We start from the raw sequence: 25270 nt of genomic DNA, 5'->3' as shown, positions 1-25270 counted from the left end.
AGAAGATCAAAACTGATGACCTATTTGTCACACATGCCTGTTCTACAGTCTGGAGCCAAGTAATCAGCAATCATTTGCATCCCAGGCCACCCTGCAAACGCATCAAATGCCAGCTTCTAATTTAAGAAAGTGTTTTTGACCATTTCAAGAAACAAATATTCAATAAACACTCCTAGCAACTTCTCATATTGCCTCACAAAAGCAATCCCAGAGAAGGCAGTATGACCCTGTCACACAAGCAGCAAAACAGCAACACTAGAGTCCTAAACATGTTAATGGGTTTAGACATTGCCAGGCTTTCCCCCTTCTTCCTCACAGTACCTGTTTGGGTACGTGACGTTAAGTGGTGCTCTCCCAGGGTAATTCTCATTAAGCCAGCGATTTGCAAGCGCCTGCTGGATGTTTGGTCTCTTTGCCGGATCTGGCTCTAGTAGAGATCGTAGAAAGTTTATGGCCGCTGCAAAGACATTAAGAAAAATACAACTATGTCATACACTTTACGACTTAACACAGTAGCTGAGTTATTATTCAACTACTATGGTCAGCCATGGTCAGCTGACCAAGATTACAGTAACAAGCAACTTTTTCCTAATGGTCTACTGTCCCTGAGAAAACGAAAAGTCTGATAAGGGATTAGTAAGTAAAATATACAATGATTTATAGAGTCATAAAAGAGAGGAGAAAAAGCATCTTTTGTTTCAGAGCTTGTTTGAAGCTTCTGGGTAGGTTAGCCAAAACTTAATTTCTGTTTGTCTGAGGACAAGAGGGTGAGGTCATAGGCAAGTCACTCACACTGTGTTTAAAATAGAAGGAGATAGACTGGAGGTGAGTAGAGAGGACGGCAGGGATGCAGAGCAGGGAGGAAAGACATGGAGAGCTGCGTTTACTGCTCCCATTGACATTATAAGGACAAATTCTCTTCTGGCTTCCATCCAAACTACAATCAGCTGCAGGAGGCCTTAGCCAAACTGAAAGGATACAGTAAAATTAATGGGCTCAGTTCTGTTTTCAGATACTGAACCTTCAACTTTCAATGACATTCAACCATCCCTCAGGGTTTTCTTGCAAAAAATCTCAAAAGTAGTTTTCTGACATTAGTAAGTCATGTGCTTCTTATGTAGTTAAGAACAAAGAAGTCAAGTGATTTGCTTAAACGCTCACAAGAAGTCAATATCTAAGCTGAAATAAACTCTGTTTTAAGTAGTTCTAGTCTTTATTAGCCAAATTATCAAGGCTGGATTCACTTTACTGACTACAAGATAGCAAAGAACTAATTATGTCTGCTAGAACAGATCTCTCCCTCTGCACAATAGATAAAGAAACCAAATTCTGGGAAAAACAATGATTTTGTAGAGGAGCTACAGCCAAGCAAGATGCCAAATGAATCCTAGATGAAGTCAACAGCAACCAAAAGACAGAAGTGGTGGCTTAGCACAGTTTTCTCTAAGTCAGATTGATCAAGATCTTGCAGGAGTTTTTTCCATCTTACTCTGCAGCAGAGCTACAGTTCCCCTCCTAGGGTCTTCTGAGCATGTCTCATCTGCTTGTTAATGAGACAAGTATAGGAAACCGGTGCAGCAACTTTGGGCAGTGGTGGCACATGGCCACTGCTCTGCTTTGCCTGGGGCAAAGTTTCCAGCATAGTTTCCTGAGTTGTTCTAACTAAACTCCCTAACTGAAGGGTTTGGACTTAATGAAGATGTATTTTAGATCAAATGGAGGCTTGGCCTGTATATATAAGTTTTGCCAGAACTTCTTCGCTGACTAGGCATATGAAATAAATTGCTCCTCTCACTGACAGAGCCTGAGGACCAACACACTGAGCTGAAAAGCTACCGCTGGTTTCTCTGGTTCCATACAACTGTGAAGCATTTTAAGCTCTACCTGCAAAAGACATGGATTTATTGGCATGTTAAGCTGTGTCCTCCGGGAAAGCTGTGGTAGAGGGTTGCCAATACAGTCACATCAACTAATTTTGGTGAGTGCAGGCCATCCCCTTGAGCGCTTGCGATATATACAGGATACCAAACTGGACGTGCTAGTGCCTTGATGCAACGAAATCATGAACCAGTCCTCCCACTCCGCTTTAGAGAGCGGTGGTCTCACTCGCACGACACTCCACACTGCCCTTCACCCCGCGGCAGAGCAGCCGCGACGTTTCGCCAGAACAACAGTGGAAACCCTGGCGAATCCCCGTCCCCGCAGCCAGTGCGAGGGGAGCCACACGCCCGCCCGTGAGGCCGCGCCGCGCTCCTCTGAAACGGGCACGAACGCCAACCGAGGCACAGCGCCCTCGCCTTTAAGTGGTTCCCCCCCTACGGCGCGACTCCGCTGCGTTGCGCGTGCACGCGGGTTGTCTCCCCGAGCGTTTTTGGCTCGGAAAGCCCACACGAATCACCTCCCACCTGAGGGAAGGGGCAGGAAGTCTGCGCTGCCACTCCAGAGCGCTTCGGTGCACAAGGAAGCGAGGGATTGTCAAATAAATCAGGGTTAGCCTCGATCGGTGCCGACTCCTAACAGCTTGTGTAACCTCTGTGCTCAACATCCTGCAAAAATCAAGTATCAGCCGGAAAGGGCCCTGAGAGACTATCCGTTTCAGCACAGGCCTACTGTCAAGAAGTTTATAATTGGGAGAGAGAAAGAGAGAGTTATGATTATGTATTTACCAGGTCAGCTAGGCATGAGCTGGATTCCTTCTATCTTCACAGATCACTGATTTATGAGAGATACTTCAGTTTAAATCTTTCCCAGCATTTTTGTACTTTCCTACGACAGCAATATTGCAGGAACAGCAGGAGGAGACTACACCGAGGCCCGTAAATCTCCTGCAAGTTGATGTTATGACCGTTCTACGAGTATCCTGAAAGCCCTCACGTCGCAGTTCCTGGGAGCAGAATTCTCTACATCGGAAACTGCTAATCTGTTGTTCGTTCATTTTAATCCCCATCTTTCCAGTATTTCCCTGCCTGTCTTGTTACAAACTGCACACAACCCACAGCTCCGGAGCGCACGTCCCAGTGGAAAATAAACCTCCCTCCAAGCCAAGCCCCTTCTTAGATCCCAACAGAGCAAAGTTCTCCTTAAAAACCTTACTTTTTTATCTTCCCTCGGTAAAAGACAGACTAATTAAATGAAACTTCCGAAGCCGTACAGAGATCAACAGCTGCAGACTGGGAGAAATTAATTCCGGAGACGAGGGCCCTCCAGGGAGGCTTGCTAGCTGGCAGGACCCAGGCACTGCAGCTGGGGTGAGGAACAGCACCTTTGCTGATCTGAACTGTTAGTACAAGGAAGAGAGGTGCTTTTTTTGGTCAGCCATGCAGCCCTAGGAGAGCAAAATTAGTCCCCTCGGAAGCAAACCTGAAGCTAACGAATCGACTTTTGGACTCGCTACATTTGAGGTTGTTTTTCCCGCTGAACCAAGCAGCCTCAGGAGCAACGGCACCCCCGAATCATCCCTCCAAAGCTCGGTTATGTAAGCGAACGCGAGGGCCTCGCTCGTGACGAACCCAAGGACAGCATTAATCTGATTAGCCAGTGACCTGCACTCGATGCAGCTTTGTTTCCTGGTACAATTCGGGGGTCAGGTTTGCTCTTTCGACAACTGAAAGACCAATACCATGAGAAACACGGTTTCTCTTTAAACTTCCTTTAGTACATGAAGCTCGGTAGAGAACAGGAGCAGAGGGAGAGCCGTGAGTGTGGACTACAAGTCATTGGAGAAGGTCCCGCTGCAAGCGCATGCCTGGTGGGATTCGGGGATACAGCTGCTGCTCATTAAACTGGGAGGGTAAAGCGACGTAAGGCCGCTTCACTTCTCGCAGCCACCAGTAAACTAACAAAATCCTGCCTCCAAACTCCGAGCAAGGATAGATGCCTGCTTGCATTTCGTGAGAATTTCGGCGTACCTCAGCAGGACCACACCGCCTCTCTGCTCCGGGCAACGGCAGCGTCTAGCCGAGCTGCCGCAACTCCTCAAGACAGACTTCACCGACTACTAGCAATTATTCTGTACTTCACAGGCGGGATATAAGTCATCAGATGAGCCGCGTATTCCTGGAGTCCGAGTGATCAATTTCTTAACTCTCATAAAAGGCAATGCTGGTTTTTTTCTGCTTCAAAGGCACGGAATACGTGCTCACACATGCTGTAGATAGTGCTTTACAGGCTTTCAAGGGGAATCCTGAGGATGTGATGATTGAAAGATAAAATCTCAGTTAACCTTATCTTTCAAACTATCAGCTATGAAAGACATGGGATTCTGCAACATTAAAAAAATATATCAAGCAGGCAGAAAGCCTATAAAACAAAGAAACTGAGGATCTACACGAACACCTTTTAGGAAGTATTCTTCTAGTCTCTGCTTCACTTCTCTGTTCCGAAAAGGAGGATTATAAATATACAGGAGCAATAAATTGAGAAACAAGGAATGTGTGCAAAGCTAATACCAACTTCCTTAACAACTGAGCTCTGCTCACCTAAAATCAATATTAGGATAACTAAGTTTTTCAAAAGCTTAATGAAAAATGGTTTCCTAAGTAGGAAAACCAAATACTAACCCCCATTTTTCCCTGTTGCTACACAGTTGCTTTTGGTGCTCATGGTTACCCTAAATTTTAACTAATACAAATAAAATACACTCTTGTTCAGTGATAAGAATGGCTGCTTTTATGATGGAACTGTGTATTTGGTAACTGTTAGATTAAATGTTGAAAGACATCATACTGAACAGTCAAAACGGTCTACTGCAAAAAATTTCAAATCCCTACGTGAACTAAAAAAAGAAATCTAAAGAAAAAGATCTGTATACCTAAGGAGTTAATGAGTAAAACAATTTGCAGAGCAGAGGAGCAGAGTTGCTATCTAGTGACCCAAAGACTAACAGTAGCAAGAACAAATGTCATCTTAAATCACGGTTTGCCAAGTCAGTGAATGTGCAAGCCTGCTGACTTAAATCAAGAGCGGATGCATACCTTTACTCACAGTGAATAAAGGTTAACATGTTTAAATCTATTCCATTAATTTTCCATCTCTGAAAGTTCAAACTGCTATAGTTCTCACAGGAGAAACAAAATACTGCTTTCATTGGAGAGCATAATGTCAGTAAGCTATGAATTCTACAGAGATGCAACTGTGAGAAAACCCAATCTCCATGCTAAAATGGTAGCATGAGTGAAACAACGGAAGGAAACCTGTTGGCAGCAGTGGTTATCTCTTTTGCTACGTAAGGTCTGATCTTCTAAAGGCCTTTCCTGGGTGAGTCAACTTTTCACACATCAGTTATCCCAATAAAGTCCTAATTAATGACTACTGTGATTGAAAGAAAGCAATGATCGGGGAAACAGTCTATTGGTTCAAACATGGTACATGGCTATTGTGTAGCAGCTCTTTACTGGAAAAGTCTCACTGGGGCAGGCAAACCTAGTACATTTTCTGGTAAGCTTGGTACATTTTTACTATGACATCAAAGTCCCCGAATACAAGAGGAGCTTTGCAATGCTGCAGGATTTGACATCTATCCAGTACAGCATGAAGCAGTCAATATAATCTTACTCTTAATTTACTCAGTGGGGCTTTAGAACGTGTGCTAGAACATTAAAATGGCAATTTTGTGTAACTGAACCCTAAAGGCAAGTCTCCAGAATGGAAATACCACATACTAATTTATCTAATACATGGCAAGACTTGCAGCATCCCAGCTCACTTGTAAAGCTATCGCTTCACAGCATGCCAGCAATGCAAACCACTGGCAGAAAAACCATACGTCACACGGACGCTGACGGAATCAGGAACAGTGCACACTACTTGATCCACAGACAACCCGTGTGAGAAAACCCTTAGCTATCTACTTCTTATGTACGCAGGTAAAGCTGTACTTGGAGAATTCATCTTGTGACAAAACTTTCAGGGGCTTTTTGTTATACCCCATGACAGTGGTTGCCATCATTAGGGTACTGAGTGAAAAGGTATACTCTTTTACTCTTTTTTATATCTGTAATATTTTAATTTTATTGAATGTCCCTAGTTATCAGTCTGCCAGATAGGGAGAACAGAAGCTCTCCAAGAACATCAAATTTAGTTTACAAAAATAAAACCTAAGTACAAAACAGAGTTTGTTCCAAATACTGACACAGTCTTGCTATAAGCTTAAAAATGATTCTGTTGCCTAGTGATATCGCTTTCAACCAGGAATTAATACAACTAATACAAATAACAACTTCACATTTTCAGAACACACAAGGGTTCTTGCAGGTCACCGTCCCATAATAACTTTCTGCGTGCACGTGCTTATTCCATAATAAATGTGAGTTAATTCAAGGCAGCATATCACCCAGCTCTGGTCATGACAATGCCCAGGAATGTATTATTCCAAAATAATGTGTTCATGCATCCATATGCTATACTGAAATCATCTGAACATAAAAAACCAACCAACTATTCTGTGAAAGACATTTCACAGATTTGTTCCTCTCTCACATCCATTACTACTTGGCACTTCTCCAGCTTATGTCCAGAAGTCAAAGCAAAAGCAGGTTACACTACAGCAAGTCTTGTAGATCTTTTGGAGACTAAAATGAAGAAGAACATTTCTCACAATTAGCAAGCTATGTAAGTACCAAGACTCTCAATCCAGAGTTCAACGCAATGGTTGCAACCACCTGGACCCGAATAGACCCGAGCACCCTCCTTCGATTACCTGTGGAGAGTTGAGTGGGAAACGGGTTCATTTCCTTGTCCACCATTTTCTGGTATAAAGCTCTCAAGCTGAACGGCTCCACAGTAAAAGGTAATGTTCCAGTCAACATTGCATACATGTTTACCCCACTGGAAGAGAACAGACAGAAAAGAAAAAAACAAAACAAAACAAAACATAGCGTTTAATGATTGTACTTCTGCTTTATGGTTTGATGGCTATTACAGAAGGTGAGGAAGCAGCAGAAACCTCCCTCCTGTCGCGCTCGATAGTTTGGGCAGGAAGTCCCAGAAGCCTGCTCACAGAGGTTCAACGCCCAAGGATTTCCATGGACCTCCAGGGCCTCTGGAGCAGCTCAGAGATCAGGTATGAACAATTACGCTTTTCAGAGCAGAAAAATTATTGCTTGTTTATAGCCAGCAAAGCTAGCCATGACAAGTGGGTTGAGTACGCTTGTTCTTTTTCCTCTTAAAATGGCTTCAAATTTGATCAGGTGGAATTCCTTCCTTTTGGGAATTTGTTTCCCCTGTCTGGTGAATAAATTTATGTGAACAGATAAGAAACTAAACCAGTGCACTAATACAAATACAACCATTTGTTCAGCTACAAGGAACAGTAGTAGTTAACCACATTCTTTTTCTTAGATAAAAAAGAAAGAACAGGATATTATTACTGGAAAAGGTTGAATGGCTTAGAAGGGTGACTGTGCTGTTTGTCTGCATTCCAGTCCCAGTAAGAGTGCCTGCATCCCACAGTGCTGCTAACCTCATCCTTGATGTGGACGGACGACCTGCTGCTGCAGCGAAAAATAAAGCAGCTATAGGATAATTTAGCTCTGGGTCTCCTCAGAGCACTGACTACAAATTAGGCTTCAATATGCAAAGTTCTGAAGAGTCTTTAACTGTGAAAAGGTACTAGTGGATCAAACTGAGAGGTGAATTTGACTGAGGTTTCTAAACACACTTTACTATTTCTCCTTGTCTCATATATAATCTATGGCCAATCCTTCTTAGCAGTATTAGTACAGACACAGTACTCTACATTTTCAAAGTACCATAAAAAATTTTAACTCATAAATTATCACAGTTCCTAACAAGCATATAAATTTTATTATTCCCAGTTCACTAATGAGGGAAAATCTATCAATTCTACTGCAAAAGCTAAAATTCAGCTGAGTTTCAGACTCTGGGATCATGCTGATTCTCCTTTGTTTGACTTTATTGCACCTTTCCCCAGCCATTTCCTCTCCTAAATCCATTAGTTCAGTTAATTTCTCTCCAGGAGAGACAAACTGACACCAGGTCCTGGCTAGCAGGAGGGCATTGCACAGTCTAAAACTGTACTACTGTTCAAATGCATTGGCTCAAAAACATGTCTGCAACTTTCTCTAAGTCTGGCATAGGCAACTCTTATCTGCTCTTTGGTCTCAATACTAAGAAGCTCACAAAGGTCTAAGTTTTCTGGCCATTTTTTCTTCCCCTTTAATTACTATGCTTTCAAAGTCCGTGCAAAAGTTTAAGGTACCTTCGGGGAAAACAAAGCAAGCTGTTTGCCCTCTTGTGCCAGAGCCGTATCTTCTGCGGCATCCAAAGTCAGGCATGCAGTGAGTGATGGACACTGTTCTGCAGTAATCTCGCCGTGCTATCTTCTATTCCTCTACATGCAGACATGCAAAGGTCTATTCAAATCAAAATATCTGCACAACATCGTTCACAGAGTCGTGCTAATCAAAAGCATGATGATGTCTTGCTCTCAGTAGCTAAATACTTGAATAACGTTTCTGATTTGAGAATGGGCAATGATGACAGTAATAATAATTATGAACAAGAGAAGTAACTCACATGGACCAAACATCTATTTTTGGCCCGTACTTCTTCCTTGCCAAAAGTTCAGGGGCTGCATAGGCTGGGCTCCCACACTGAGTGCTGAATGGATCAGAATAACCCAAGATGCCTGCACAGTTGCTCAAGCCAAAGTCTGCAAAAGACACAGAGATGCAGTTAGGAAACATACAGATACAGTAAAAATGCATTAAAACACAAAGAAGAGCAAGCCTTTTTTCAAAAGCAAAGCAATGAACTCCCTAAGAAATCATCCACACACAAAAACTTTATACAATTTGTTCCTTTGAGGTACTGAGTAATTAGAGATTTCCACAAACAATAAGAAAATCTTAGAACATGCATGATTACCAATTGCATAAATGAAGTAAATATATTTCATATAGATTTGGATGACAACAACTGGAGCTAAACTTGTCCCATACACTAAATGTTGTGTATGGGGCAGAAAGTAGCCTCAGGCTGCCTCAGATGCTATACTATTGCAGGATGTTACCAAGTGGCCAAGTTTACGTGCTACATCTTCAGCATTTTCCACTGATTTGTGTAAATTAGCCATCAAATTTAAGAGGAGGCTGTCTGCTTTCCGGGACTACTGTGGTGATGCAAAACACAGGGCTGCAGAGTCAGCATTGCAGCTCTGAAATAACACAAGGAAAACTTGGGAGAAGAAAGAGAACGTGTTGATTTAGCTTCCTCTCCCTTCTTCTGTCTTGAATTATTGTATTTCAAGCCCCTGGGCGTATCCAACACTCTTTGCTTGCAATAGTAGTAGGAGACCAGGAAAGGCTGGCATCAAGAGTGAGCAGAGGCACCAAAGGCGGCTGCTGTCTTACAAGAGCCTTTGGCCAAGCCAAGCGCTGGCTGATGCCGGGAAGGGTGTTCCCACAGCCTCTCCTGTCTGCTCAAATGCCAGCATGGATGCAGGGTGAGCTGGGTTTAAGAAAAGATCTTAAAAATTAAACCACTAAGCATGAAAAAGCACTTCAGTGAGGACAGCTGTGGAGCTGGCTTCCAGCTAGGCCTCACCAGCAGGAGAGGAGGTGGAGGGTCTTGAAAGTGAAGACAACTTAGGTTGGACGTGGTGAAGCAAGGTGAATTTCAAAGAGAGGGATGACTGGGAAAACTGTTTCTGCAGCAGTGTTTTGTAAGTAAGTGCATCGCAAGGACAGGACAAGTTTGTCAAAGCTACAGAATGGTACATCTTTCTAACCAAACAAGAGATAGCAAGAGCAAATTAACAGTTCTAGCCACACAGACGGACAGGAAATTTTGGTAGCGTTTTGCAACAAGAATCTGTGATACTCAGGTACATCCAGGAAACAGAGGATCTAGAGAGATCACAAAGATGTTCTCGTTTATTAATAACTTGTTACTGATAACAGCTGCAACAACAATACTGTTATTAATAACACAGACATCTTTAGTTTCTTTTCTTTTTTCAGTTCAGTCTTGTTAAAAATTACCGGAATGTGTGCATGTTTAAAATGAAAATTGTTTTATCCATAATCCAGACAGTTAGGAGGAGTCAACTACTGAAACCTGCTTCCTACAGACTTGTGTCTTGCATCCAAGTGCCTCACACCCTCTGCATGTCCTCTCCACCTGCCTGGCTGGGCTAAAGCACCGCATCTCACAGGCCAGAGAGCTGCTGAGCCCATGCAGTGGTACTCTGTCTCCCTCCGCAAAGTCATTAATTAGGGGCCCTCTCCCTTACCTACCTACTTCTTTGCAGAGCACTCGCAGCAATGTCACGTCTTTTAGCATTTACCCCCATGTTAAACGTAGCTGAAATCAGACAAGACTCTCCCAAGGCATTAGGAGCATGCTGACAGACAGTGCATTCGCATAGGAACCTTCCCTTAGGAAACCAGGCTAAAAATGAATAATGCTTACAAAAAAAAAAAAAAATAAAGTCAGAAAGAGGACTGTGTGAGTTGGGAGTGTCCAAATGACCGCACAGTGCTTTCCACTTGACTGGCCGATGCTCCGAGAGGAGGACTAGCATGGAGCCAATGTCCTGGGCACCATATTTAAACATCCACAGAGGTTGGAATGGGTTTTGCTGGAAAACATTGCAAAGAACAAACGGAGGATCAGGACAATTTCCTTGCCTCCAGTGGAAACCCATTTGCTCTGGACACTGCTCAATCATCTCTGCTGGATATGTGTTATCCCTGGGGCTAATAAGAATACTTTTGAGGATCTGTTTTATTTACTTATTTATTGGCTATGATCTTGGACGGGTCATCTCAATGGAAAAATATATTTCAAAATTCCTAGAAAGGATACATCTACGTAGTGCTAGTCATGGTTTTCACACTATTTTATTATATCATCTCAAAATTACACGATTTTAATATAATGCTTTACATTCAAAGTACATAATGGCTATACTCTGAGACAGCAGAAACCAGCAGCTCTTGATCACTATTAATGGAGTGGAAGTACGCTCCAGAGGAAGCTTTCACTATCTCATTTGCTTAAAGTATAAACAGTTTATTCACTTACATCTAGCTTATTCACTCACTCTAAGCTGCTACACTGTGCCTATTGAAATTAAAAATGTGTGCAAAGACCTGTATACTGGTGGCAGGGACTTTATTGCAAATAAAAAAAAGGGAAATTTTGCCAACACTGCGTCAGCATTACATGGTTGCACTGTGATTTTTATTAAGGACACACTATTTGTCTTGGTAAGAATGGTAATGGCAGCACTGATAATGTTACTGCCATTACTGTCTATCTTGGGCTTTTTTTTTTTTTTTTTTTTTAACAGGCTCAGCTAACTACAGAATCCAGACCAAAGGCTATCCTTGGTTTTCCAAAGTAAATATTATGACATGGAAACTCCACCACCCCCAGTGTTCATACTATCAAAGGATCGCATTACGTTACTGCTTTTTAATGCCTCCAGGAAACCAAAATTGAGCTATGGATATACGGCTATCTATGAACCTATCTATGAAACTGTGACTGCTAGAAAAAGGAGTATGTTATTAAATAACAATACCTTTAGCACAAAGCATGGACTCATGGAGCAGTCTGACCTTTGTGTATGCCAGCAGAGCTCCTTTTGGTGCTGGTGGCCCGTGAAGAGAAGACCACAAGCCCCCATGGCCTGCGAGTGGCATTTGACTAAACCTTTCTCTGGTACCTACCAAAAAAGGCCAGTAGCTAAAGAGAAGTGAATTGTTTCCAACATTTCCAGTCCCGATATTTCTCAGATCTGAGACTTAACAAGCTGCCAAAAATGAGTCCACTTAGCAAAGGGAATTTTTCTAATAGTAATAGCTAAGCACATGTTATAAACCATCTTATCATCTAGCGAAAAGGAGTAACAAAAGCAAGCTGGCATTAAGCAGCTGGACAAAGAAAGGGGTTCAAGGAATTTGCTTCTTGCTGAAGTGCATGAAAAAGCAGGGACTTTCAATGTCATTTCTAATCTTCAATCCACCTTTCTTTTATTTTTTTCCTCTATCGGTCTTTTTCCTTTTACAATTATTACAACATTTTTACTAGGTTGCTAGTGCTTGAGACAGCGACAAAGTTCCCACCCCCCAAAAATTAAGGGGAGCTGCTTTTGTAGCTTAAAGCCTCTTTTCTCAAGCACAAAATGCAGTGTGTAATTCCACAACACTTGCTCTTCGCTACTCAAGAGCCTCGCTGGGCAGGACTATACGACAGCCAACTGATCTGCTGCATTTGTAGAAAGACTACGCAAAATATTTTGCTAAATGAGCTGAGGGAGGGGATGAAAAGGGAGGGGGAAGAGCAGTAAATTCTCTGCTCTCCGCAGCAGCCAGAGACAGATGCTGGAAAACCTCCCTTGACCCAGGAAGGCCGATGCCAGCAGAAGGCTCCCAGAGGCAGCTCAGCACCACCTCGGCACTAGCGGGGCAGCGGCACCGCGCTCTACCACTGCTGGACCTCTTCCAGGTTTCGCCCGGGCGCCCTGCCCGCGGGAACGTCCCTCGGCACCCGAGGTCGGGCAGGGCTGTCCGGGAGCGTGCGGGCAGCGGAGCCTCTTGTAAGGGCCAGGGATCACTCTGGAGAGTTGCACGGGACAGCAGATCAGTGCAAAATGCACGGAAACAACTCTGTCTCTTTGGGTTTGGGTCACCAAAAAGCGGCTTCTCTGGGAAAATTAAGTCGGAGAGTTTCCTCAGGGGACGGGAGGACCTGGAAAAGTGGATTTAAGCCAATTGCTGACAAAATGCAAGTGTTTGATCTGACTCTGATATTACATCTCCTTTTACTTCCAGTCAAATTATAACCTATAAAGCAGCCTTTATTCTTTTATAACATATCCAGTCAGACAGTTGGATTTTGCTTTGAAAAACATACTGTGTACAATTGCTCCGCTTGAAAAAAAAAAATCAGGCTGCAGACCTGAGAACAATTTATTTCCACACTAGCTGGTCTATGGAAGAGCTGACTGTCTCCTTCTCCTTTCTTCCCACACCACCCACTGCGAGGAGACCTTTCTATGCAGCTGAAGCCAACAAGACTGTAGGAAGAGCTCTGCAATTATTTTTTGGCACAAAAGTTTTAATTGTACATGCATCATCTGATTACATCTGAGCTCGGATGTCAAGTTTACATAGCGCTGTGTAATCAAACACCCAACAACAGGAAGGTTACAGAAATTCTTTCAATCTATCAGATGTTCGTATAGCACTGTTACAAGCCATCTGGTGTCCCTTATCTGCTAAATCCAGATAACGGGTGGTATCCATCATTAGTGATGAATGATTCACGGTAACATCTCAGTAGCCTCTTGACCCCTAACTGAGGTAATGTAACATTTTGTTTTGTTATTATTTTCCCAGAGTCATTTGATTTATTACAGAGAAATGACTAAAAGTTGTGGTAATTTTTCTCAAGACTGAATTCCCCTCAGCAGATTTTGAATATTTCGAATTTCATCAACCATCCTCTCCTTGCTGGTTTCGAAATGTATGTGCTTCACACGTGACAGGGACCATCCATTTGAGCTGGGGTTTGTTACTGATTTTCATCACTTGTCAGATGATGGAACCTTTTGAAGAAAAAAACCTCAGGCTAGTTTTTAAGTCTGCAACCGCAGAGACTGCTGCTGGCAAAAGTGTAGGCACGGGAATAAATATAAAAAAAAAGAAAAAAGAATCTGATTATGGGGCATATTTTCTTTTCAGTGTCCACATTAACATTAATGGGAGTTACACAGATGCAGTGAGAGAGTATACCCATGGATGATTAACCTAAAATATCTGCACAACTTGAATGAATCGAAAACCGCATACAAACGATGCCTGAATGTAATCAAGACTCTACTGTTGATCTTAATTTTTTTTAAACAAGCCTCTAAACCAATTCCTCATTGGATTTTGGAAGCAAATGTAACGAATATAAATAGAGGACCAGATTTTGCCAGCTGCTATAAATGTGTGCAACTCCCACTGACTTCAGCGGAAGCATATGCATATGGGGGCAGAATCCAACCCTCAGTAAATATTAAATTGCCAAAGTAATAAAACAAATTACTTCTGTGGGGTCAATTCTTTAACCCTTTACATAGTTCCTGGTTTAAATAGGAGAACTGTTGTTTAAAAGACTAAGGATTATGCCCATACCCAGTTAAAGCTGAATTATTTGGAACACTTTTTCCACAAGATGCTGTCAGGAACAGCTTGATTGCTATCTATACTCTCCCAGCTCCTCTCTGTAGCAACATTAGCAGTTGTCACATGGAGGATTATGAAGTCTCAAACATTCTCTTTATAAGACTACCAATTTCAATTACTGGAATTGCCAAACTGGTTTCATACCAATAAGCTTGATATTGTTGTCTTCATCTAGCAACAGATTTTCTATCTTCAAGTCTCTGAAAGAAATAAAATATTTTGAGTGAGTCTCTGAAATAATGAAGCAAATTCCTGTCACTCTCATCGGTTTATTTGCAAGATTCATATATAACACAGCACACATGGTTCCACGTTCAAAGCCGAAACCCCCACACACCATCTCTTCTCCAGTGCTTCCATGCACAGCTTCACACCAGCTTTTCATGCACAAAATGAATCTGCAATCATTTGTGAGTAAGCCCCATAATTAATCCGCTTCTTCAAATTTTGCCTGTAGTTAAAAGTTCACAGAAATCTTATATGCGGGAAACATTTCAAATATATGCTTTTAGAATTGGAGGTCATTTTCTCATTACTCTTCCTAACTAGAGCCTTTTCTTTGGCTGCAGCTGAAGAATAAATGCTCTTCTGCAGAGGCCCAAGGACCCAAACATCTGTTCTCTTCTACAGCCTACAAGAGCCAGCCTCCCCTCCGGCATGAGATGTCAAGCCTCTTTACAGAGATGGCCAGGACTAGTATTTCATACTCCAGAGGTGAAAACTGAGGCACAGAGATTGGAATGACTTGCCCAATGCCATCCAGTAAGCCAGTGACAAAGCCGAGAAAAGCCACAAAAGTTCGGAGTACCACATCAGCGCTTCTTCCACAGTCCTGCTCTGCTGCTTCTTGGAGCCCAACTTTGACAGAACTACTTCACAGACCAGGGCTGAAACCAGTTTGGAGGGGAGAGAGGGTAAAACGAAAGCAGATGCCTTCTACAGGAAGAAAGACTCTTCTGAAATGTGTTTGAGCACCTACTTCACTTTATACGTGCACTTCTTTCATTTAAGGACATGGTAGTGCTTCTGTAAATCACATTCGACATAAGAAAAAAATTGCAGCGATTACCCTCCTCCCGTAAAAGTGTGCAGACTAAGCTTTAAGTACAGTATGAAAAGTTAGTTAGGTTGCTACACAACTTGTCCATAACTTCTAGCTGTTGATTGTGTCTTTACTACCTGAATTTTTCCCCAAATCCAGATATAAAGTATTGCTAACAATCAGCATGCCAAGATATCAATAGCTCAGACTTGCAGTGATGCCTCTCCCAGTACACTTAGGAAAGCTCTGGATAACAAAGCCATCAGCTACAATTATGGGAAGTCAGCAATATCTATGTTATTTCGCCTCTGTAAGGAGAACGGAGCACTGAAGAATGCCTCTAATAGAGATGAAGATATAATGCATAATAAAGACAGACAAGCAAACCAACCAAACCAAAGTCCTTTCACAAGGATGGATCCAGCAAGAAAAACAGCAGTGACCAACTTTAAGTCTTTTTTAAAGCATTCCCCTCCATTTCATTTTATGTCCAGGCTATGTTTCAAATAAACATAAGAAGTAGAGGAGTATTTGTATGTAGGATGCCTCTCACTTCACAGATACAACCTCAAGGACCTCCTCTGAATTGAACAGATGTTTCAACACCCTAATGAGCCAGATTTTTCTTCATTTCCTACATTAAAAGAAATAGAGGAAATAATATACAAATCCACAGAAGACGAATATTTTGCAATATTTGTTCAGGCATTCAATGGCTACATCCAGCCTTTCCCTGTGTCTTTAGCCTAACACAAGGCTTTCTAATGAGAAGACTGCATTGTGTACTCGGTAGTTAAATACATTGGCACAAATTCACTTCATGGAGAAGCAGTAAAATTCAGTCGATAAAAGTTCAAGCTGCAGAGACAGAAGGCCTGGACTGTGTTCCCTCCTCTGAAAGTAACTCAGCACGTTAACTCAGGGACTCGAGACCCCTCTCCGAGCGTGAGGCTCCACGTCTGCCATGAAGGCGCTGCAGAGCCCCAGACGGCATGATTAGCCCCTAGGAAGATCCCGAGGTTGGGAATTTAATAGGAAAGAGCGCCAAAAGAACAGCATGGGAGGAAAAACAAACAAGCAAGCAAAAAGGTGAAATCAGCAGAACAGAATGGCATTTCAGGCAATGAACTGAAATGCTCAGTACAATGGCTCAAGGTGAGGAGATGGAGGACTTGGAGGTTCTGAGCAAATTTTAGCACTAAATTAAATGTTAGCTAAAAAGAGGTAAGATTTTAAAAATAAACGAAGGAGAACTGATAGATGAAAGCTGAAAATTGAGCAAAAGAGACATAGAGGCAATTAGAATAATAAATGAGCCATAGAAGGGCTAAAAATAAATACAAGAGAAGACATTTAAAAGGAATCAAGTTTGAAATATATAAAAATAGATAAAAATTAAAGGAAAATTTTAAAATCTCAGAGGAAAAAAAATTTAAGTTGAATATAGTTTCACTATAAAGCGCAATCAGATCTGGTTAATTAAAGGTGTTTATGCATATATCTATTCTCAGCAGATTCGCCCCTAAGAGGTAACCTAACAGTCCATATGTACCACCTTTTTCCCAAGCCATGTCGATCTGAAAGCCCTTCTTTTGGCCTGACGCTGAACCAGGCTGGCATATTTTCACTTACCTGCTACCATTTAACACGAAGATCCCACATTAACCAGTCTTAGAAGTGCACAAGTCCTACGAAGCCAGACCAAAAGAAAAAAAGAAAGAGAGAGACCAGACTAAACCATCGCTGGAAAATCTCTGCCGTGGGACTCTGGACTCCTGAGTGGGCAAAAGGCTAGAGCATGCAAAGCCCCGGCAGGCAGTACCCCGGTAGCAGTACTACCCAGAGTGTTACGCATGGGGCCTCGGCATACGTCTCTGCAGGCTTAGCTGTGGAGGGAGAAGAAAAGCAGCCACTGGAGATTGTTGCCCGACTGTCTCGGCTCCTTGAAGAACGTGGCCAAAGGAAAAAATAAATATGTATGTACAGTATACATATACACACACACGCACACACACACACACAGAATCATAGAATCAGTAAGGTTGGAAGGGACCTCTGGAGATCATCTAGTCCAACCTCCCTGCTCAAGCAGGGTCACCTAGAGCAGGTTAGACAGGGTTGCATCCAGGCAGGCCTTGAATATCTCCAGAGAAGGAGACTCCACAACCTCTCTGGGCAACCTGTTCCAGTGCTCTGTCACTCTCACAGTGAAGAAATTCCCCCTCACAGTCAGGCAGAACTGCCTGTGGTTCAATTTCTGCCCATTGCCTCTTGTCCTGTCACATGGGACAACTGAAAAGAGTTTGTCCCCGTCCCCTTGACACCCTCCCTTCAGGTACTTGTACACATTGGTAAGATCCCCCCTCAGGCTTCTCTTCCCCAGGCTGAACAGGCCCAGCTCTCGCAGCCGTTCCTCGTAGGGCAGACGCTCCAGCCCTCGGATCATCTTCGTAGCCCTATGCTGGACTCTCTGCAGTAGCTCCATGTCTCTCTTGGACTGGGGAGCCCAGAACTGGACGCAGTCCTCGAGATGAGGCCTCCCCAGGGCTGAGTAGAGGGGCAGGATCACCTTCCTCAACCTGTTGGCAACACTCCTCCTAATGCACCCCAGGAGACCATTGGCCTTTCTGGCCACAAGGGCACATTGCTGGCTCACGGTCAACTTGTCATCCACCAGCACTCCCAGGTCCTTCTCTGCAGAGCTGCTCTCCAGAAGGTCAGCCCCCAGCTTGTACTGCTGCACGGAATTACTCCTCCCTAGGTACAGGACCCTGCACTTGCCCTTGTTGAACCTCAGGAGGTTCCTCTCTGCCCAGCTCTCCAGCCCATCCAGGTCTCTCTGAATGGCAGCACAGGCCTCTGGTGTATCAGCCACTCCTCCCAGCTTGGTATCATCAGCCAACTTGCTGAGGAGCCACTCTGTCCCTTCATCCAGGTCATTGATGAAGAAGTTGAACAGGATGGGACCCAGTACTGAGCCCTGGGGAACTCCACTAGCCACAGGCCTCCAACTAGACTCCACGCCACCGATGACAGCCCTCTGAGCTCTGCCTTTCAGCCAGTTCTCAATCCACCTCACTGTCCACTCGTCTAACCCACACTTTCTGAGCTTCTGTATATATTTTTTTGCCTAGGTAAACTTTTGGCATTCATTGTTGAAAAACTTTAAGATACTCGCATGCAGTGGGGGAGGAAGGAGTTGATGCCTCTACGGTGAACCACTGTTTGCACCCTCTAAGGAGCCGCAGGCGAGTTGGGAAGGTTGCAGACATTTGGGTTCATCATCACCTCAACATGCATTTCAAAGGCACAGCTTTGTTATCAAACATTCACTGAGCCTGACTCCTCTGTCGGCCCCGATGTCGCTGAATTCAATGTGGTTATCTCTGTAAAAGAGGAATCCAGTCCGTTGTCTTTACGAAAATAACGCGCAGTTTGTTTATGGCAGAGTATTTGGAGAGAGAATGCCCAAAAGTAATTTTGAAAAGTGTCACAAAATAGGAAGACAAGTCAGCTTCGCACTTCAAAAGGAGACTTTGTTCTGCAGCGCAGGATCTGTCATAAATATTGCATCAACAGCCAGACTACTGGCACTTAAAATTAATAGGATGGAAGTTATCAAAGCTAACACGTCAAAGTAACGGGTACCGAAGCAGGAATCCCGTAACGTCCTGAACAACTGAATCATGACACTGCCTTACTGCTCTCAGCGAGCTGAGGAGAGGGGAGGAAGGAGATTATGGAAAAATACACAAATTCCACTCTGAGCCTCAGTTCTGGTGCGCGTCTTTCAAACTCCTGATCTGCTTTTAATTACAAAACGGCAGTGGAAGGTATGAACATACTGCCATGAAGACAGAAAAGGGGGAATACAGAAAGCTATCTTTGCTACCAATGCATTATTAAATTCTTTTCTTTGACATTCTGACAGTAATTGCACTGGATGGGATTGGATTTTGTTAAAATTACTTTAAAAGGCTTGTTGAGAATTTCCTGTGGGATGCAGTTGCAAGCACCAAGGCTTTCACTTCATTTTCTCTGTTGTCCTTACACTCCCAAGGGGCTTACTGTTCATCCTGCTTTTTGACAGCATGAAGGCCTATGTAAACAGCCTCTGAAAAGAGAAAGCTTCACCAGATAGTGCCATTTGGGTTTGTTTTCTCCTGTCAGAGGGAAAGATAAATATTCCTACCTGATTCACAGCTGAGCTTGCTGCATGTATATTTTTAGCAACCGACCAACTCTTCTGATAAAAGGAATGGAGCATAAATGACTACATGAAATTATATTTACGGCAGTGGCATTTTTTTCAGGAAGCAGCCACAGACTTCTGAAAACTTGACACCCCTCACCAAAGATGCAACTCCTGCACTCAAAAACTTGCAGTCTTCACCCATCATAGGAGATGAGGAGATGGATGTATTTAAAATCACGAATATGTATAGTCAAACATCAGTAATTTTTTTAACCTCTAAAATAAAATAAGGTTTCTTGAAGGGTGTTTTTTGTTTTTTTTTTTTTTTTTTTTAGTATCAGACTGTCAGACTTTTTGCATGTCACAGTGCTTCTTAAAAGACATTTCCTTCGAGTTCAGGGTCCCAGTTGTTCTCCAAAGATCAGAGTGGTTTTTTGCAATGCCAAGCCTTGATCATAACTCCTGAAGCTGGCTGAGTAATATTCATTAACTAATATAGTCAAATTTAATATGACTTATTTAATCTGATTTTTTTTTTTCATCCCAAGTTACAGAACAGGGAAAGTAATCTATATTATTCACTGAATAACGTAGATAAGAAAACGCTGGTTGCTGTTGCTCTTCAGTGAGTATTTTTATTTCCTTTAAACGCTCTGCCCAATTCAATGTAAATGACGAAAGCACTTTGAAAGGGACACAACCAGCTGACCACTTTCCGGCCTACAATGCTGTGTTTTGTTTCGCATGCAGTGAATGCGAACACCCACGGATCACTGTATAGCGCTGTTATTTTTTAACCGTTTTAAAAATAACAGCAAGAACAACAACAGAACATTGTCATTTCATCCAGGGTGAGAATGAATCAGACTTCTGCACTTTTTTTTCCCCCCTCTTCAGTTGCTGATGGAGTCATCTGTTTTTAGAGTTGCCACGGTCAAAAGCCCAAGAAGAACAACTCCCGGGGTAACTATTATTTTTTCTCCCTCTTGCACACAGAGGGCCAATACAACAAATTCAGATTGTGCTGCTAGTGTTCTTCTTGCGGCTCTATGCTGTTCTATGTATCTTATTTGCAGAAAAAGTAAAGATACTTACTGAACGGTTAAGCCCCTAGAGAAAATACTTGCAAATATACTGCCTCTGACTGTCAAATTTTATGACTTTAAACAGAATTGGACCTGTTCATTATTCGGATGGAAGACTTTCCCACGGAAAAGCTCTGTGCCGTGCACCGATTCAAGAAATACAATGGGTGGTGTATGCCTCTTCTGGGGTAAGGATTAATTTAATGCCACAAGGCTGGATCGTGCTTTGCTGAACCTGGACAGATGGAGCTCAGTGTTAGGACACAGCAGAGCGTATTTGCACTTCCACAGCTGCTTCCACCCTGTGCTCTCCTGAAGTCCCTCACACTTCAGAGAGATGGGGCGAGGGCCAGGACTGCTCCAGGTACACAGCACCCATGCATGGGTTGCTGGAGCCACAGTTCTTGCCCTCTTTCTGCCACAGCAGCCTGAGAAGTCTATTGTACACCTGATGAATAAGCTGTATTCAGCTTATTGGGGGTTTGAAGCCTCTCTGGCAAAGAGAGGAATCAAAGTCAGGCCTGTGAGTTCCCTGTAACTGCCTTAGCCACTATGACATTATGCAGAAAGTACATTTTTTAGCGAGAGGAACTGCTGATGGACTCAGTATCACCGTTGAAAGCTGATCATGTTCATCTGTTCCTGACAGGTTTTTTCTCTGCCCATCTCATAAACTTGGACCTGCTTTTTCCTTCTTCTCTCTCTGTACCTATGGCATATGAACCGATCCTTTTAAGCAATGGACTTTTTCCTTCTCTATGTGCCAAACTGAGGGGTTAATAATCAGAGTAGTCAGCAGTTCAGCTGCTGTTAGAGGAGCTGCAAAACAGACCTGGTTGCTGCTCAAGTATGTTCCAGTGGTACCAGAAATTTAGCTTGAGAGGAGACCACGCTTCACCTGAGGTTAACTATGGTTTCTGTACAAGTAGAAAGACTTCAAGACACCAAAAAAAAAAAAAAAAAAAAAAAAAAAGCAGTGTTCAAAGCACATGGTGTTTAACCAAGCCATGTACCCTCAACAGTGCAGCACAGCAGCAGACAGCTCCACACACAGCTGGGCACAGCTGGGCAAGCCAGCTGCGGGCTGCCAGCTGACTGCACAGCAGCCCTGAGGACAAGCGCACACAACAGCTCTCCACCTTCTACAGCGTAAGAACAGTCAGTGAAATGAAGATCTAGATCTTCCCAAATATTCAAGTGTTTAGCCCCTCCAAATTGCCTACATAACTTGAAGGATGGAGCCTACACAACTTGCTCAGCGTCCCATGCCAAGTCCATGGGAGCCCAGACTGGAACTGCAGTCAGTTTGAACTATAAAAATTTAGTCTCCTTTTTAGATGGGACCCTACAAATACACCTAAGAACAGAGAAGGCAACATACTAGGTCAGACCATAGGTCCCGCTAGCTCACTGTGCTGTCTCCACAGCAGCTGAGAGCGTATCGCTAGAGAAAGGAGTAAGCTGTAGGCAATCACATGAGATACCTCTCCCTGTACCCCCAGTCTGTACCATTTGCTGCTCAGAGACTTCTACAGAGGCGGCTACTCTTGATTCAGGACCCCTGAGCAGTAGATTTCTCCTTGATTAACTTGTCCAGTTTCCTCCTGAGCCCAAGTTAACTTTCAGCCCCCCGGCATCCTTCTCCAAGGAGACACATGCGCTGGCTATACTTCACTTAAAAGAATCTCTTCTTTCTCTTCAGGACCCATCGCAACAGTTTTGCGGTTCTCCTGCGAAGACACTTCAAGATGAACTGAAGTTCCATACCCCGTATTTTGCCTTTTTTCAGTCCTGTGAAGTTCACTGGGGGGGATATAATTAGTGGAAAGAGCAGAGGAGCAGGAGTGTGATCTTCTCTGATCCAGTTCTGGCTTTGTCCCAGCTAAGTGACTGGGGGGCTTTGGCCAAATCAGTTCACTCCACTACACTGCTGTATTTCCACCAGTGAAACACAGCTATAACAACCTCCTCAAAGAAACAGTGGAAACATTCATTAGTAACTGACAGTACAAAGCTCTAAAGGAGCAAAATAGTATTATTAGGAGGAAGGAGACCTACCTTTGCAAAGCATGGGACTATCTTTAACAGCATGGAGTCAGCAAGGCTCCCGTGTGCTCACCTGAAGTTCCACACTTATTTAAGTGCTTTCTGGTGATACTTTCTATTGTCCAAAATTAGACAAATTAACCAAAAAGCTAGTTGAGATTTATTTTTATAATAGCATCTGCTTATTATATAAATAAATGCAGAAATAATAAATACCACTTAGAGACTCTTGGATAAATTTTACCAGAGGTTAAGATTACCTGTGAACTACTCCTGCACGGTGAAGATGCTCTACTGCCAGAATAAGCTGCCTGATATATTTGCGTGCTTCATGCTCTTCAAGTCTTTTTTTCTCATAGATCTTGTGCATCAAGTTGCCACCAGGGCACAGCTCCATGACAAGGTAGTAGCTGTTTTCAGTTTCCAGTATATCCAGCAGCTGAGCAATATTGGGGTGGCGGATCATTTGCTGGATCTGCCCTTCCCGTCGCAGATTCTTGGTGACATAGGTGTCCTTTTTGGCTCTTTTCTTGTCAATTACTTTCACTGCCACCTAATGAGAAACAGAGAAGAAGGGGTTGTTGTCAGTCCCACCAGTGATTTATGGCTTTAACCTTGCACAAACAACCCCAAAATAAATCAAAAACGCCAGTCCCAAAGGATACATTGTTTCAGGAACCACTGCCCTGCACAGAGAAATAGCTGCTTTCCCCACAACTTAACTTCTTTCTTTTTCCTCTTGTAGCATGACTGACAAAAGTTGTTGCAAGAAACAGGTAACAAAGGGGAGGAGACAATCTCTTTAACCATACCCAAATAAATAGCACACTTAATGCTGGACATCTATTGCATCCATTTTCTCAGAAAGTCTTCCTACTGGCACTAACACGGTAAGTATCATTTTTGGCTGTTTCTAGCTTTGGACTTGTGATTTGAGATAATACGCTTCCATAACAAGTTTCTTAAACTAGACCGGAATATTAGCTTTGCATGATTTTTAAAAACCTTATATATATATACACATATACACACACACAAAACTATGAAAAACTGAATTATTTTGATACCAGTCACTTGGCACATTTGTTGTTATGTTTTAAAACATACGTGCAAGGTGATCCTCTTGTTTCTTCTAGAGCCCCATAACTTTGCAAAATGCAAGCAGGCAAGACTGCCTCACGCAAGTGCTAAATTGCACATCTACTCAGAGCTGTCCACGCCAAATGGAGCCCTTAGGGAACGCATATAATAAAACTAAGGAGATTCTGTATCACAGCCAGCAAGATAGTGTTGGCCGGCTCCTATCAAAATGCTTTCATTCTTACTGCTGGTGCCGTACACCCCATGTGAGCAAAAGGGCAGGCCAGGCTAGTGTATCACTCTACGTCTAAAGAAGCTGGTTCCTTTTATTGTTTTGATGAATTCACTAAACAGCTGCAAGAAAAGTATGTTGCCTCCATTATCTGCCCCAAAAACACAGGTCCTTATTTTCTCAAGATCTCTTATTTAGGCTGGGTGCCGCAGACTTCCAGGTCACGCGCAGCGGCCAGTGACTTAGCGGCAGATGCCAGCCGAGCAGCAAAGGGCCATGGTGAACCCATCTCCGCGCTCCTCGGAGGGAAAAGCAGCACTCAGTATTCCTGCACAATGCTGAATTTTACATGAAGCGGATGTGAAAGGGTCTCGTTTGCATGGGCACGGGGCCAACGAAGTGTGTGCAAAACGGCATAATCCCGCTGCCTTCCCAGAGCGACCCAAGCAAAGAAAGATGCTACACTCGCATCTTCACTGCACGCCTTTTTGTGGAGGATCTCCCCCATTACCTTAGAAAGACAAAAAATAATAAATGTGGGGAACGTCTTGGAGTTTTACTGACCTAACTGCCAATTCTCAATACCCAGCTAATAGCACAAGGGAAAACAGACTTCCTTCCAACTCCAGCTTGTGTACCACACTCCTCTGTGCAGCGGATGAACTAGTCACGGCAAATTCACTTTCAGCTAATGCCAACTGCATTGTTATAATTCACGGTACTGCGGGCTGGCAAGACTCTGGCAACCGGGAGACGAACTTATTTAAAACGTATCAGGCCACCTTCCTAGCCTGAGCAAGTGCCAAGTGCACACCAAGCGCATGGCAGCTCTCAGTTTGATCAGTCTGCTACTTTTTGCCTTCAAGGAAAGGAAAGGTTATATTAGTGAGCATTTTGGTTTTCCTTTAAAACAAACACACACAGAAGTATGATCTGGAAATATGACAACAAAAATAGACTCAGAACCTTTGACAAAAATCCCTTGAAGCCCCATCAAGTTTTATCAGTACAGGAACTGAAGAATAAAACTACAGGAGTCTGGGCTTAATATTTTGTCTTAAAAAAACAAGAAGTCAGATACATAACTAGCTGGATGCATTTCTGCTGTTAAAAGATTATTCTAATGAAATGCCCTTGATATGAAGATAAGACTGAACACCATGCTGCAGACAGCTACCTAGGTAAAAGACAGAGTATTGCACTTAGCACCAGAACCACAAATGCCTGGAAGCTACACTCCTGGCTAGTTACATTAAAGAAAGATCATTTAGTTGTAAGCTAAAACAAAAGGGAAAAATCAGAGCTTAACTTAACCATTTTTGAAAGCCTCAGGTGATTCACCAAGGAAACAGTACATTTTTCCATCTAATGAGATAAGACCACGGAGAG

General features: G+C 43.1%; 1 protein-coding gene across 2 annotated transcripts in view; it reads right to left on the bottom strand.

The window, feature by feature from the left end:
- HUNK (hormonally up-regulated Neu-associated kinase) overlaps nucleotides 1-25270 on the bottom strand; it is a 58234-nt gene that overhangs the window by 15984 nt on the left and 16980 nt on the right. For both annotated transcript variants that reach the window (XM_062573235.1, XM_062573245.1), the window contains exons 2-6: nucleotides 22830-23122; nucleotides 14346-14401; nucleotides 8536-8671; nucleotides 6698-6825; nucleotides 322-457 (exon numbers count right to left, since the gene is read on the bottom strand). In XM_062573235.1, the coding sequence (XP_062429219.1) occupies nucleotides 322-457; nucleotides 6698-6825; nucleotides 8536-8671; nucleotides 14346-14401; nucleotides 22830-23122 (749 nt within the window). The remainder of the gene's footprint in view (nucleotides 1-321; nucleotides 458-6697; nucleotides 6826-8535; nucleotides 8672-14345; nucleotides 14402-22829; nucleotides 23123-25270) is intronic.

Source organism: Rhea pennata, chromosome 1, assembly GCF_028389875.1.
Source record: "Rhea pennata isolate bPtePen1 chromosome 1, bPtePen1.pri, whole genome shotgun sequence".
In the NCBI taxonomy this organism is placed as follows: domain Eukaryota; kingdom Metazoa; phylum Chordata; class Aves; order Rheiformes; family Rheidae; genus Rhea; species Rhea pennata.
The sequence above is the reverse complement of the archived record's forward strand: the minus strand, read 5'-3'. Positions and strand labels throughout refer to the sequence as shown.